This window comes from Scyliorhinus torazame, chromosome 21 (genome assembly GCF_047496885.1).
Source record: "Scyliorhinus torazame isolate Kashiwa2021f chromosome 21, sScyTor2.1, whole genome shotgun sequence".
NCBI lineage: Eukaryota > Metazoa > Chordata > Chondrichthyes > Carcharhiniformes > Scyliorhinidae > Scyliorhinus > Scyliorhinus torazame.
Window position 1 is genome coordinate 60,010,266 of NC_092727.1, and position 15,819 is coordinate 60,026,084.

Consider the following 15,819-nt stretch of genomic DNA (forward strand, 5'->3'; position numbering starts at 1 on the left):
CAGCGGATTATTTATTTTGTATCCGTTCATGCGATGTGGCTGTCACTGGCTAGGCCAGCATTTATTGCCCATTCTTAATTGCTCTCAAGCAGGATGTGCTTTCGTGAACCACTGCAGTCCCTGAGGTGTATGTGCACTCGCAGTGTAGTTCGGGGGTGAATTCCGGGATTTTGACCGAGAGACAATGGAGGAACAGTGATATATTTCCAAGTCAGGCTGGTGTGTGGCTTGGAGGGAGAGACTTGCAGGTGGTGGAGTTCTGGTGCAACTACAGTCCTTGTCTTTATAGGTGGTAGGGATTGTGGGTTTGGAAGGTGCTGTTGAAAAAGCCTTGACGAATTGTTACAGTGCATCTTGTACATGGTACACATGGCTGCCACTGTGTCAATGGACACAGTGAACGTTGGAGTTGGTAGATGGGGTGTCAATCAAGTGGGCTGCTTTGTCTTGATGGTGTTCAAGCTACTTGAATGTTGTTGGACATGCACTCATCCAGGCAAGTGGAGAGTATTCCTTCACACTTCTGACTTGTCAGGAGGTGAGTTACTCGCTGCAGGATTCCAAGCCTTTAGCCTGCTCTTGCAGCCACAGTATTTATATGGATAGTCCAGTTCAGTTTCTGGTCAATGGTGCCCCCAGGATGTTGATAGTGAGGGATTCAGTGATGGTAATGCCATTGAATGCAATGGGGCGATGTTAGATTCTCTCTTATTGAAGATGATTATTGTCTGGTACTTGTGCGAATGTTACTTGCCACTTGTCAGCCCAAGCCTGGATAATGTCCAGGTCTAGCTGCATTTGGACATGAACTGCTTCAGTATTTGAGAAGTCACAAACAGTGCTGAACATTGTGCAGTCATCAACGAACACCACAATTCTAATCTTATGAAGAAGGGAATGTCGTTGATGAAGCATCTGAAGGTGGTTTGGTCTAGGACACTACCCTGAGAGACCCCTGCAGTGATGTCCCGGTACTGAGATGATTGACCGTCGACAATTAGTTTTAAGTATGACTCCAATCAGTGGAAAGTTTTCCACCGACTCCCATTGCCTCCAGTTTTGCTAGAGCTCTTTGATGTCACATTCAGTCATATGCTGCCTTTATGCCAAGGGCAGTCACTCTCACTTCGACCATGAGTTCAACTCTTTTGCCCATGTGTAAACCAAGGCTGTAGTGAGGTCAGGAGCTGAGTGGCCCTGGTAGAAACCAAACTGAGTGTCAATGAGCATGTCATTGCTGAGTCGGTGCCACTTAAAAGCAATGTCGCCAATACTTTCCCACTTTCCATCACTTTGCTGATGATTGGGAGTACAACAATGGGATGATAATTGGTAGGGTTGGATTTGCCCTGCTTTTTATGGACAGGGCATACCTTGGCAATTTTCCAATTGCCGGGTAGATGCCAGTGTTGTAGCTGTACTGGAACAGCTTGGCGAGAGGCGTGGCTGGTTCTCGAGAACAATTCTTCAATACTATTGCCGGAATACTGTCAGCGCCTATGGACTTTGCAGTGTCCAGGGCCTTCTGTCATTTCTTGATATCACATGGAGTGAATCAAATTGGCTGAAGACTGACATCTGCTGGAGACCTCAGGAGGAGGCCGGGATGCAGCATCCACTCAGCACTTCTGGCCGAAGAAGGCTACGAATACTTCAGCCTCGTCTTTTGCACAGATGTGCTAGGCTCTCCCATCATTGAGGGTGGGGATATCTGTGGAGCCTCCTACTCCTGCTCATGGTTCATGACTGGAGAGTGCTGGAAGGATCAGTGCCCAGCCTCAGCTATTTACAATCTATATTGATGACATAGATGTGGAGACAGAATGTAATGTATCTAAATTTCCTGATGAAAGACAGTTGCAAATGCAAGCTGAGGACACATAGAGACTGCAGAGAGATATAAACAGATTACGTGAATGAGCAATAGAGATGGGGAATAAATGGGACGTTATTCACTTTGTTCCCAAGAATGGAAAAGCAGAAAATGTTTGAAAAGATGTCAAACTTAGAAACACTGATGTTCAGAGGGACTTGGGTGCACTCGTACAAGGACACACAAAGTTGGCATACAGGTACAGCAAGCTATAAGGAAAGCAAATGACATGTTGGCAATGTAAAGGTATTGAGTACAAGAACAAAGAAGTCTCGCTTTAATTGTACAAAGCTTTGCTAAGACCTCGACTGTGCAATTTTGGTTTCCATATTTAAGGAAGGAGACACTTGCATTGGAGGCAGTACAGTGATGATTCATTCGATTGGTCCCTGGAATGAGAGGCTTGTCCTATGATGAGTTCTATATTCTCGCAAGTTAGAAAAATGGGGAGTGATCTCATTGAATTATACAAAATTCTGAGGTTGTTTTCTTTGGCTGGGAAATCCAGGACACAGAGGCACAGGCTTAGGATAGGGGACCGATCGGAGGTGAGGAGAACATTCTTCACTCAAAGGGTTGAGAATTCCAAAAATTCACATGGGACCGCCACAGGCCACTGGGGGCTGCTATGGGGCACTGGTGTGGGGGGGGCTGTTGAAGGGCCCCGGGGGGGACGGGTGCTGTCGCAGGGCACTGGGAGGAGGGGGCTGCCAATGGGCACTGGGGGGGAGAGGGGGCTGTCGCAGGGTATTGGGAGGAGGGGGCTGCCGCAGGGCACTGGGGGGAGGGGGATGCCGCAGGGCATTGGGGGGAGGGGGCTGCCACAGGGCAGTGGGGGGAGGGGGCTGCCGCAGGGCACTGGGTGGGGGGGGGGGGGAGGCTGCCGCAGGGCACTGGGGGGGAGGCTGCCGCAGGGCACTGGGGGGAGGGGGTTGCCGCAGGGCACTTGGGGGGGGGAGGCTGCCGCAGGGCACTGGGGGGAGGGGGTTGCCGCAGGGCACTGGGGGGAGGGGGCTGCCGCAGGGCACTGGGGGGAGGGGGCTGCCGCAGGGCACTGGGTGGGGGGCTGCCGCAGGGCACTGGGGGGAGGGGGCTGCCGCAGGGCACTTGGGGGGGGAGGCTGCCGCAGGGCACTGGGGGGAGGGGGTTGCCGCAGGGCACTGGGGGGAGGGGGCTGCCGCAGGGCACTGGGGGGAGGGGGCTGCCGCAGGGCACTGGGGGGGGGGGGGGGGGAGGCTGCCGCAGGGCACTGGGGGGAGGGGGTTGCCACAGGGCACTGGGGGGAGGGGGCTGCCGCAGGGCACTGGGGGGAGGGGGCTGCCGCAGGGCACTGGGGGGGGGGGGGGGAGGCTGCCGCAGGGCACTGGGGGGAGGGGGTTGCCGCAGGGCACTGGGGGGGGGGGAGGCTGCCGCAGGGCACTGGGGGAGGGGGCTGCCGCAGGGCACTGGGGGGAGGGGGCTGCCGCAGGGCACTGGGGGGAGGGGGCTGCCGCAGGGCACTGGGGGGAGGGAGCTGCCGCAGGGCACTGGGGGGAGGGGGCTGCCGCAGGGCACTGGGGGGAGGGGGCTGCCGCAGGGCACTGGGGGGACGGGGCTACCGCAGGGCACTGGGGGGAGGGGGCTGCCGCAGGGCACTGGGGGGAGGGGGCTGCCGCAGGGCACTGGGGGGAGGGGGCTGCCGCAGGGCACTGGGGTCAAGGTTCGGTCAGGAATGCACAGATTTGGAGAGTATATAAATCTTTCATTTGACTCCTGATTCTCACCTGTTCTTGAAAAACACGCTTTTCATCTCCAGTGCTGGGTCTCACCACATAGTCTGTTCTCCTACGTTTAAACAAATGTCACCAGTCACCACCTAAAGCTCATTAAAATCAACCCCAATCACCGACGCTGCACCCTGAAGCCACTCACTGGACAATCAGAACCACTGCCTGGTATTGCATCCATTCCCCACCCCACTCAGATTCATTCCCTTAAATCACCCTGCTGACCGGAAGCAGATTCTGACCTTGCCCCTTCTGTATGTTCTGTGAATGAAGACAGCTCTTGTACAGACTTACGAATTAGGAGTAGGCCCCTTGAGCCTGCTCTGTCATTTGATAAGATCATGGCTGATCTGATTGGGGCCTCAACTTCACTGTCCTGTCTGTCCCCTGTACCCTCTCGCTCTCTTTTCTGTCTCCAGGTTGGGATTGGCAATAGATGTACCGAATCATGGAATTTACAGTGTAGAAGGAGGCCATTCAGCACATCGAGTCTGCACCGGCCTTTGGAAAGAGCATCCCACTTAAGCCTACCCCTCCACCCTATCCCCCTGACCCAAGCTAACCTTTTGGACACTAAGGGCAATTTATCATGGCCAATCCACCTAACCTGCAGTGGGACTTTGGGAGGAAACAGGAGCACCCGGAGGAAACCCACGCAGACACGGGGAGAACGTGCAGACTCTGCACAGACAGGAACCCGAGGCCAGAATTGGATATGGGACACTGGAGCTGTGAGGCAGCAGTACTAACCACTGTGCCGCCCCATCATCCTCAAACCAGTGCCCATCATCTTGGATTACGTGAGCCTGATCAGAAAGAAGTGCTCTGATGGTTTGGATTTTTCTGCAGATATTTCAGGCTGTATCTGCCACACATTCACCCAGCTCCTTGGACTATCTTCAAGGGAACTGTTCCCAGTAGTGCACAGCCCAGGAGATAGATAGCCTCACTTTGGAAATATTTTACACTTTATCTCATAATCCAAACTACATCCTTTAATTGAAGCGAATGTTTCCAGCACAGATCTAAAAGCGACCAGCACTGAATGCACCATTAACCCAGCTCCTGCAGCTGAGCAACTGTTAAGGTCAGTTACAAATCAGTAACATTCTGAGGACAAATTAGTTTTAATCTCACAGCCTCTCTACTTCCTGCATCCACAGCATTGATTACATCACAACTGACAGTCCAGTTTATCATTTGTAGGATCCCCTCAGGCCCCTGAACCCTGAATTAAGTGATACTTACACTCTGGGTGTTGGGGGTGTGATGTCTGCGAGTTCCTCAGATTCCTGTCGGAGAGAGAAACAATTTGTCACAGCCTTCTTGACCTTAACCCAACCGTAACTCTTCAAGAGCCCAACATGGACTGCTTCAGTCAAATAATGACTGTGCCTGAACATCACTGAACGGGCACAGATTGCAAACCAGAGGAAAGATTATTTATTGGGAATAAAATTAAGTAGGCAGAAGTAGGGAGTAAAAAGGAAAACTTGTTATAAAGCACTTTTTCAAGACCATCGAATGTCTCAAATTGCTTCACAGCCTTATGAAACATAGTCACTGTGTGATGTAGGAAACATGGTAGCCGATCAGTGCACAACAAGATCCCATAAACAGCAATGCGATAATGGTCAATTAAACTGTTTTAAAAATGATCATTAGGGGTGGCACGGTGGTTAGCACTACTGCCTCACAGCACTAAGAACCCAGGTTCGATCGCAGCCCCGGGTTCCTGTTCGTGTGGAGTTTGCACATTCTCCCCGTGTCTGCGTGGGTCTCATCCGCACAACCCAAAGATTGGCAGGGTAAGTGAATTGGCCACGCTAAATTTCCCCTCAATTGAAAAAGAAATTGGGTATTTTAAATTTCTTTTAAAAATGTTCATTGAGGATTAAAGATTCGTCCTACTCCGTTTTGAAATAGTCTCAATGTCCACGTGAGGGGACAGACTGGGCCTCAACCTTATGAAAAGACAGTTCTTCAGACAGTGCAGCACTCCCTCTCAATGCTGAATCCATAGAATCCCTGGAGTGCAGGAGGCCATTCGTCCACTGAAACTGCATGGTCCTTCCTATAGAGCACCATATCTTGGCCCACTCCCCCACTCTATCCCCATCGTCCCGCACATTGTCATGGCCATCTACCTAACGCGCACATCTTTGGACTGTGGGAGGAAACTGGAGCACCCGGTGGAAACCCACGCAGACACGGGGAGAACGTGCAAACTCCACACAGTCACCCGAAGCCGGAATTGAAACCGGGTTCCTGGTGCCGTGAGGCAGCAGTGCTAACCACTGTGCTACCTCTGGAATACTGAACTGGAATTTAAAAATATTCATCCACAGGATGTAGGCGCTGCATTCATTGCCCATCCTAAAAGGAAGTTTGTTTTTTTAAAAGAGTCAACCACATCCGGATCTGGAATCACAGTTAGGCCAGACCAGGTAAGTACGGCAGATTTCCTTTCCTAAAGGATATTACTGAAGTAGATGAGTTTTTATGACAATGGTTTCATGGTCATCATTAGACATTGAGACAGGTGTAGAACTTGCTCGAGGGAAGTTCTCGTGATGACAAGCATGATGGAAGCTGCTCCAAAAGTCAGGGCGACGGAGGGAGGCAACCCTGAGAGGCAAGGCGATGGAGGGAGTGAGGCTGCACCGAGGCAGGGCGATGGAGGGAGGCAGCCCTGAGAGGCAAGGCGATGGAGGGAGTGAGGCTGCCCCGAGAGGCGGGGCGATGGAGGGAGGCAGCCCTGAGAGGCGGGGCGATGGAGGGAGAGAGGCTGCACCGAGGCAGGGCGATGGAGGGAGTGAGGCTGCACCGAGGCAGGGCGATGGAGGGAGGCTGCCCGAGAGGCAGGGCGAAGGAGGGAGGCTGAACCTATAGGCAGGGCGAAGGAGGGAGGGCTGCCTGAGAGGGAGGGCGATGGAGGGAGTGAGGCTGCCCCGAGAGGCAGGGCGATGGAGGGAGGCTGCCTGAGAGACAGGGGGATGGAGGGAGAGAGGCTGCACCGAGAGGCAGGGTAATGGAGGGAGGCTGCCTGAGAGACAGGGCGATGGAGGGAGTGAGGCTGCCCGAGAGGCAGGGCGATGGAGGAAGTGAGGCTGCCCCGAGAGGCAGGGCGATGGAGGGAGGCTGCCTGAGAGACAGGGCGATGGAGGGAGGCTGCCCCGAGAGACAGGGCGATGGAGGGAGGCTGCCTGAGAGACAGGGCGATGGAGGGAGTGAGGCTGCCCCGAGAGGCAGGGCGATGGAGGGAAGCTACCTGAGAGGCAGGGCGATGGATGGAGGCTGCCCGAGAGGCAGGGCGATGGAGGGAGTGAGGCTGCCCCGAGAGGCAGTGCGATGGAGGGAAGCTACCTGAGAGGCAGGGCGATGGAGGGAGGCTGCCCGAGAGGCAGGGCAATGGAGTGAGTGAGGCTGCCCCGAGAGGCAGGGCGATGGAGGGAGGCTGCCCGAGAGGCAGGGCGATGGAGTGAGTGAGGCTGCCCCGAGAGGCAGGGCGATGGAGGGAGGCTGCCTGAGAGGCAGGGCGATGGAGGGTGGCTGCCCGAGAGGCAGGGCGATGGAGGAAGTGAGGCTGTCTGAGAGGCAGGGCGATGGAGGGAAGCTGCCTGAGAGGCTGCCTGAGAGACAGGGCGATGGAGGGAGGCTGCCCGGAGGCAGGGCGATGGAGGAAGTGAGGCTGTCTGAGAGGCAGGGCGATGGAGGGAAGCTGCCTGAGAGGCTGCCTGAGAGGCAGGGCGATGGAGGGAGGCTGACCGAGAGGCAGGGCGATGGAGGGAGTGAGGCTGCCCCGAGAGGCAGGGCGATGGAGGGAGGCTGCCTGAGAGGCAGGGCGATGGAGGGGAGGCTGCCTGAGAGGCAGGGCGATGGAGGGAGGCTGCATGAGAGGCAGGGTGATGGAGGGAGGCTGCCTGAGAGGCAGGGCGATGGAGTGAGGCTGCCCGAGAGGCAGGGCGATGGACGGAGGCTGCCTGAGAGGCAGGGCGATGGAGGGAGGCTGCCCTGAGAGGCGGGGCGATGGAGGGAGAGAGGCTGCACCGAGGCAGGGCGATGGAGGGAGTGAGGCTGCCTGAGAGGCAGGGCGATGGAGGGAGTGAGGGTGCCTGAGAGGCAGGGCGATGGAGGGAGTGAGGCTGCCTGAGAGGCAGGGCGATGGAGGGAGTGAGGGTGCCTGAGAGGCAGGGCGATGGACGGAGGCTGCCTGAGAGGCAGGGCGATGGAGGGAGGCTGCCCTGAGAGGCAGGGCGATGGAGGGAGTGAGGCTGCCTGAGAGGCAGGGCGATGGAGGGAGTGAGGGTGCCTGAGAGGCAGGGCGATGGACGGAGGCTGCCTGAGAGGCAGGGCGATGGAGGGAGGCTGCCCTGAGAGGCAGGGCGATGGAGGGAGGCTGCCCTGAGAGGCAGGGCGATGGAGGGTGGCTGCCCGAGAGGCAGGGCGATGGAGGGAGTGAGGCTGTCTGAGAGGCAGGGCGATGGAGGGAGTGAGGCTGTCTGAGAGGCAGGGCGATGGAGGGAAGCTGCCTGAGAGGCAGGGCGATGGAGGGAGGCTGCCCGAGAGGCAGGGCGATGGAGGGAGTGAGGCTGCCCCGAGAGGCAGGGCGATGGAGGGAGGCTGCCTGAGAGGCAGGGCGATGGAGGGAGGCTGCATGAAAGGCAGGGTGATGGAGGGAGGCTGCCTGAGAGGCAGGGCGATGGAGTGAGGCTGCCCGAGAGGCAGGGCGATGGACGGAGGCTGCCTGAGAGGCAGGGCGATGGAGGGAGGCTGCCTGAGAGGCAGGGCGATGGAGTGAGGCTGCCCGAGAGGCAGGGCGATGGAGGAAGTGAGGCTGTCTGAGAGGCAGGGCGATGGAGGGAAGCTGCCTGAGAGGCTGCCTGAGAGACAGGGCGATGGAGGGAGGCTGCCCGGAGGCAGGGCGATGGAGGAAGTGAGGCTGCACCGAGGCAGGGCGATGGAGGGAGGCAGCCCTGAGAGGCAAGGCGATGGAGGGAGTGAGGCTGCCCCGAGAGGCGGGGCGATGGAGGGAGGCAGCCCTGAGAGGCGGGGCGATGGAGGGAGAGAGGCTGCACCGAGGATGGAGGGAGTGAGGCTGCACCGAGGCAGGGCGATGGAGGGAGGCTGCCCGAGAGGCAGGGCGAAGGAGGGAGGCTGAACCTATAGGCAGGGCGAAGGAGGGAGGGCTGCCTGAGAGGGAGGGCGATGTAGGGAGTGAGGCTGCCCCGAGAGGCAGGGCGATGGAGGGAGGCTGCCTGAGAGACAGGGGGATGGAGGGAGAGAGGCTGCACCGAGAGGCAGGGTAATGGAGGGAGGCTGCCTGAGAGACAGGGCGATGGAGGGAGTGAGGCTGCCCGAGAGGGAGGGCGATGGAGGAAGTGAGGCTGCCCCGAGAGGCAGGGCGATGGAGGGAGGCTGCCTGAGAGACAGGGCGATGGAGGGAGGCTGCCCCGAGAGACAGGGCGATGGAGGGAGGCTGCCTGAGAGACAGGGCGATGGAGGGAGTGAGGCTGCCCCGAGAGGCAGGGCGATGGAGGGAAGCTACCTGAGAGGCAGGGCGATGGAGGGAGGCTGCCCGAGAGGCAGGGCGATGGAGGGAGTGAGGCTGCCCCGAGAGGCAGTGCGATGGAGGGAAGCTACCTGAGAGGCAGGGCGATGGAGGGAGGCTGCCCGAGAGGCAGGGCGATGGAGTGAGTGAGGCTGCCCCGAGAGGCAGGGCGATGGAGGGAGGCTGCCTGAGAGGCAGGGCGATGGAGGGTGGCTGCCCGAGAGGCAGGGCGATGGAGGAAGTGAGGCTGTCTGAGAGGCAGGGCGATGGAGGGAAGCTGCCTGAGATGCTGCCTGAGAGACAGGGCGATGGAGGGAGGCTGCCCGGAGGCAGGGCGATGGAGGAAGTGAGGCTGTCTGAGAGGCAGGGCGATGGAGGGAAGCTGCCCGGAGGCAGGGCGATGGAGGAAGTGAGGCTGTCTGAGAGGCAGGGCGATGGAGGGAAGCTGCCTGAGAGGCTGCCTGAGAGGCAGGGCGATGGAGGGAGGCTGACCGAGAGGCAGGGCGATGGAGGGAGTGAGGCTGCCCCGAGAGGCAGGGCGATGGAGGGAGGCTGCCTGAGAGGCAGGGCGATGGAGGGGAGGCTGCCTGAGAGGCAGGGCGATGGAGGGAGGCTGCATGAGAGGCAGGGTGATGGAGGGAGGCTGCCTGAGAGGCAGGGCGATGGAGTGAGGCTGCCCGAGAGGCAGGGCGATGGACGGAGGCTGCCTGAGAGGCAGGGCGATGGAGGGAGGCTGCCCTGAGAGGCGGGGCGATGGAGGGAGAGAAGCTGCACCGAGGCAGGGCGATGGAGGGAGTGAGGCTGCCTGAGAGGCAGGGCGATGGAGGGAGTGAGGGTGCCTGAGAGGCAGGGCGATGGAGGGAGTGAGGCTGCCTGAGAGGCAGGGCGATGGAGGGAGTGAGGGTGCCTGAGAGGCAGGGCGATGGACGGAGGCTGCCTGAGAGGCAGGGCGATGGAGGGAGGCTGCCCTGAGAGGCAGGGCGATGGAGGGAGTGAGGCTGCCTGAGAGGCAGGGCGATGGAGGGAGTGAGGGTGCCTGAGAGGCAGGGCGATGGACGGAGGCTGCCTGAGAGGCAGGGCGATGGAGGGAGGCTGCCCTGAGAGGCAGGGCGATGGAGGGAGGCTGCCCTGAGAGGCAGGGCGATGGAGGGAGGCTGCCCTGAGAGGCAGGGCGATGGAGGGTGGCTGCCCGAGAGGCAGGGCGATGGAGGGAGTGAGGCTGTCTGAGAGGCAGGGCGATGGAGGGAGTGAGGCTGTCTGAGAGGCAGGGCGATGGAGGGAAGCTGCCTGAGAGGCAGGGCGATGGAGGGAGGCTGCCCGAGAGGCAGGGCGATGGAGGGAGTGAGGCTGCCCCGAGAGGCAGGGCGATGGAGGGAGGCTGCCTGAGAGGCAGGGCGATGGAGGGAGGCTGCATGAAAGGCAGGGTGATGGAGGGAGGCTGCCTGAGAGGCAGGGCGATGGAGTGAGGCTGCCCGAGAGGCAGGGCGATGGACGGAGGCTGCCTGAGAGGCAGGGCGATGGAGGGAGGCTGCCTGAGAGGCAGGGCGATGGAGTGAGGCTGCCCGAGAGGCAGGGCGATGGAGGGAGGCTGCCTGAGAGGCAGGGCGATGGAGGGAGTGAGGCTGCCAGAGAGCCAGGGCAATGGAGGGAAGCTGCCTGCGATGCAGGGCGATGGAGGGAGTGAGGCTGTCTGAGGGGCAGGGAGATGGAGGGAGTGAGGCTGCCCGAGAGGCAGGGCGATGGAGGGAAGCTGCCTGAGAGGCAGGGCGATGGAGGGAGTGAGGCTGCCTGAGAGGCAGGGCGATGGAGGGAGTGAGGCTGCCTGAGAGGCAGGGCGATGGAGGGAGGCTGCCTGAGAGGCAGGGAGATGGAGGGAGTGAGGCTGCCTGAGAGGCAGGGCGATGGAGGGAGGCTGCCTGGGAGGCAGGGCGATGGAGGGAGGCTGCCTGAGAGGCAGGGCGATGGAGGGAGGGTGCCTGAGAGGCAGGGCGATGGAGGGAGGGTGCCTGGGAGGCAGGGCGATGGAGGGAGGGTGCCTGGGAGGCAGGGCGATGGAGTGAGGCTGCCTGAGAGGCAGGGCGATGGAGGGAGGCTGCCCGAGAGACAGGGCGATGGAGGGAGGCTGCCTGAGAGGCAGGGCAATGGAGGGAGGGTGCCTGGGAGGCAGGGCGATGGAGGGAGGGTGCCTGAGAGGCAGGGCGATGGAGGGAGTGAGGCTGCCTGAGAGGCAGGGCGATGGAGGGAAGCTGCCTGCGATGCAGGGCGATGGAGGGAGTGAGGCTGTCTGAGGGGCAGGGCGATGGAGGGAGTGAGGCTGCCTGAGAGGCAGGGCGATGGAGGGAGTGAGGCTGCCCGAGAGGCAGGGCGATGGAGGGAAGCTGCCTGAGAGGCAGGGCGATGGAGGGAGTGAGGCTGCCTGAGAGGCAGGGCGATGGAGGGAGTGAGGCTGCCTGAGAGGCAGGGCGATGGAGGGAGGCTGCCTGAGAGGCAGGGAGATGGAGGGAGTGAGGCTGCCTGAGAGGCAGGGCGATGGAGGGAGGCTGCCTGGGAGGCAGGGCGATGGAGGGAGGCTGCCTGAGAGGCAGGGCGATGGAGGGAGGGTGCCTGGGAGGCAGGGCGATGGAGGGAGGGTGCCTGGGAGGCAGGGCGATGGAGTGAGGCTGCCTGAGAGGCAGGGCGATGGAGGGAGGCTGCCCGAGAGACAGGGCGATGGAGGGAGGCTGCCTGAGAGGCAGGGCAATGGAGGGAGGGTGCCTGGGAGGCAGGGCGATGGAGGGAGGGTGCCTGGGAAGCAGGGCGATGGAGGGAGGGTGCCTGAGAGGCAGGGCAATGGAGGGAGGGTGCCTGGGAGGCAGGGCAATGGAGGGAGGGTGCCTGAGAGGCAGGGCAATGGAGGGAGGGTGCCTGGGAGGCAGGGCGATGGAGGGAGTGAGGCTGCCTGAGAGGCAGGGCGATGGAGGGAGTGAGGCTGCCTGAGAGGCAGGGCGATGGAGGGAGTGAGGGTGTGTGAGAGGCAGGGCGATGGAGGGAGGGTGCCTGGGAGGCAGGGCGATGGAGGGAGTGAGGCTGCCTGAGAGGCAGGGCGATGGAGGGAGTGAGGGTGTCTGAGAGGCAGGGCGATGGAGGCTGCCCGAGAGGCAGGGCGATGGAGGGAGTGAGGCTGTCTGAGAGGCAGGGCGGTGGAGGGAGGCTGCCTGAGAGGCAGGGCGATGGAGGGAGTGAGGCTGCCTGAGAGACAGGGCGATGGAGGGAGGGAGGCTGCCCGAGAGGCAGGGCGATGGAGGGAGGCTGCCTGAGAGGCAGGGCGATGGAGGGAGTGAGGTTGCCTGAGATGCAGGGCGATGGAGGCAGTGAGGCTGTCTGAGAGGCAGGGCGATGGAGGGAGGCTGTCTGAGAGGCAGGGCGATGGAGGGAGTGAGGCTGCCTGAGAGGCAGTGCGATGGAGGGTGTGAGGCTGTCTGAGAGGCAGGGCGATGGAGGGAGGCTGCCCGAGAGACAGGGTGATGGAGGGAGGCTGCCCGAGAGACAGGGCGATGGAGGGGGTGAGGCTGCCCCGAGAGGCAGGGCAGTGGAGGGAGGCTGTCTGGGAGGCAGGGCAGTGGAGGGAGTGAGGCTGCCCGAGAGGCAGGGCGATAGAGGGAGTGAGGCTGCCAGAGAGGCAGGGCGATGGAGGGAAGCTGCCTGCGATGCAGGGCGATGGAGGGAGTGAGGCTGTCTGAGAGGCAGGGCGATGGAGGGAGTGAGGCTGCCTGAGAGGCAGGGCCTTGGAGGGAGTGAGGCTGCCTGAGAGGCAGGGCGATGGAGGGAGGCTGCCTGAGAGGCAGGGTGATGGAGGGAGCGAGGCTGCCTGAGAGGCAGGGCGATGGAGGGAGGGAGGCTGTCTGAGAGGCAGGGCGATGGTGGGAGGGAGGCTGCCTGAGAGGCAGGGCGCTGGAGGGAGGCTGTCTGAGAGGCAGGGCGATGGAGGGAGCGAGGCTGCCTGAGAGGCAGGGCGATGGAGGGAGGGAGGCTGTCTGAGAGGCAGGGCGATGGTGGGAGGGAGGCTGCCTGAGAGGCAGGGCGATGGAGGGAGGCTGTCTGAGAGGCAGGGCGATGGAGGGAGGCTGTCTGAGAGGCAGGGCGTTGGAGGGAGTGAGGCTGCCCGAGGGGCAGGGCGATGGAGGAAGTGAGGCTGCCCGAGAGGCAGGGCGATGCAGGGAGGCTGCCCGAGAGGCAGGGCGATGGAGGCAGTGAGGCTGTCTGAGAGGCAGTGCGCTGGAGGGAGTCTGCCCGAGAGGCAGGGCGATGGAGGGAGTGAGGCTGTCTGAGAGGCAGGGCGATGGAGGAAGGCTGCCCGAGAGGCAGGGCGATGGAGGGAGTGAGGCTGTCTGAGAGGCAGGGCGATGGAGGGAGGCTGCCTGAGAGGCAAGGCGATGGAGGGAGTGAGGCTGCCTGAGAGACAGGGCGATGGAGGGAGGCTGCCCCGAGAGACAGGGCGATGGAGGGAGGCTGCCTGAGAGGCAGGGCGATGGAGGGAGTGAGGCTGTCTGAGAGGCAGGGCGATGGAGGGAGTGAGGCGGCCTGAGAGACAGGGCAATAAAAATAATTTCAGCGCCGCCCAAAAAAGGGATGTCCAATCTAATGGCATCGTCCAGCTAATCAAATATCTACAATATGCAGCTGTACCTTGGGAAAAGTCTGATCCTTGACCTCGAACCACAGCTGACACAATGATGTAATTTCCTTTTCTGAGTCTCTTCCAGAGCCTGGGAACAGAGATTCGGAAATTCTTACAATTGATGAGATAACATGACATTCTTTCAATTTATTTACAAACCAATATCTGTGAACATTGCTTACAAGTAATGCAGGACTCAAGAGTGCCTTCTGATTAGTGCCTCACTAATTGTGACTGTGGCTTGTCCATATTTGCAAAGGGAAAATTTATTGAAGATAGGACAGGATCAATTTGTAGAAAAAGATTACATGCCGCATTGATGCTGAAACATAAAGACTTACAATATTATGGCTGGAGTTGTATTCATCACACATTAATAAGATGCAACTTGCTTAGTCTTCCCACCATCATCTTTCCTAGTTATTTGTGAAATGAAGGATTTCTCCTTGTTCTTGATTACCATATCACAAAATCTTTACAGTGCAGAAGGAGGCCATTTGGTCCATCGAGTCTGTATCAAAGTTCAAGACTATCCTCATAGTTGACAACGCTTCCAACCTTCATATCATCTGGAAATTTTGAAATAGCCCTGCACACTATGGGGTCTTGGTCATTAATATATATTAGGAAAAGCAAGGGACCCTCCTGGGGAGCTCCACAAATCTTCATCCAATCTGAAAAACAACCATTTATCAGCACTTTCGGTCTCCTGTCACTCAGCTAATCGCTTATCCAAGCTTATCCTGTTATTCCCTTTATTCCAAGAGCTAGAAATTTCATCAAGTCTGTTGTGTGGTACTGTATCAAATATCTTTTGTAAACCCATATACGCCATATCAAAAGCATTGCCCTCATCAACCTCCTCTGTTACCACCTCAAACAACCGCAGCAAGTTAGTTAAACATGATTTTCCCTGATGAATCCATGCTGGCTTTCCTTAATTATCCTGCATCTAAGTGACTATTGATTTTGTCCTGAACTACAGTATCCAGAAATTTCCCTGTAACTTGACAGGTGGCGGCTTTATCCTGGCACACCTTTTTGAACAAGGGTGTACTGTTTCCAGTTCTGCAGCACTACACCTGTGTCTAGGCAAGACAGGAAGATTATCTATCACCGTGCCTCTACAATTTCCACATTCATCTCCCTCAGTATCCTTGGATGGATCTCATCCTGTCCTGTTAACGTATCAATTTTAAGTAATCATAGTCTTTTTAACACCTCCTTCTTCTCAACTGTAAATTCCTCAAATGTCGAGTTACCTCGTCTCTTACCTCAGCCTGGGTAGCAGCCAGATATGGATTTGGAGTTCCTGCTTTGGCTGACTGGAAAGTGTTTCTCAGGGAAGATTTTTCCATATTTTCAATGTCAGGGACCCAATTCCTCAAAATCGTAGTCTGACTGAACTAGAATCTGCTAAGATCCTCCTCTACACTTGGTTCACTATCAACACCTTTTCCACACAATTCTTTCAAACTTTTAGTAATGACTTAAACTGCACAAATTTGCTAACATTGTTTCCTGTTCCTCCCCTTATGTCCCCACCTCGATGAATTCCGGGCTCGACATGTTGTTGAACTCTTCTTTTGTCGCCTTCGTCTCTGTGCCCACTTCTTTGGGCAAAAATCCTCCCCCCCGTTCCACTCATCCTTTCATGTATCAACCATCTTTATATATATTTTTTTGCCTGTTGGGGTACTCACCCTCCAGAGGAGGGGAGTGAGAAGGGCAACACCCACAAAACATCGGTCTCCCTCATAAGAACATTAACAAAAGGAGAAGCAGGCCATTCAGCCCTTTGAGCCTGATCAGCCAATAAATATGATCATGGCTCTCAGACAAAACGTGCCTTTAGCAGCTGGAATTGCCCAGGATTCTGATTTTCCAACTCACCGCCCTAAATTTAAGCAATCATAAATTGCAACAAATGACCATTTGTTCATCGAGCATCTTCTGGTGCTATCTTTTAAAA

The 15,819-nt window shown here is 58.4% G+C and overlaps 1 protein-coding gene across 3 annotated transcripts in view; it reads right to left on the minus strand.

Annotated features, from left to right (window-relative positions):
• Positions 1 to 15,819, minus strand: part of nfrkb (nuclear factor related to kappaB binding protein) — a 166,239-nt gene that overhangs the window by 88,818 nt on the left and 61,602 nt on the right. For all 3 annotated transcript variants that reach the window (XM_072486848.1, XM_072486850.1, XM_072486847.1), the window contains exons 13-15: positions 13,856 to 13,935; positions 4,888 to 4,931; positions 3,637 to 3,697 (exon numbers count right to left, since the gene is read on the minus strand). In XM_072486848.1, coding sequence (XP_072342949.1) covers positions 3,637 to 3,697; positions 4,888 to 4,931; positions 13,856 to 13,935 — 185 coding nt within the window. The remainder of the gene's footprint in view (positions 1 to 3,636; positions 3,698 to 4,887; positions 4,932 to 13,855; positions 13,936 to 15,819) is intronic.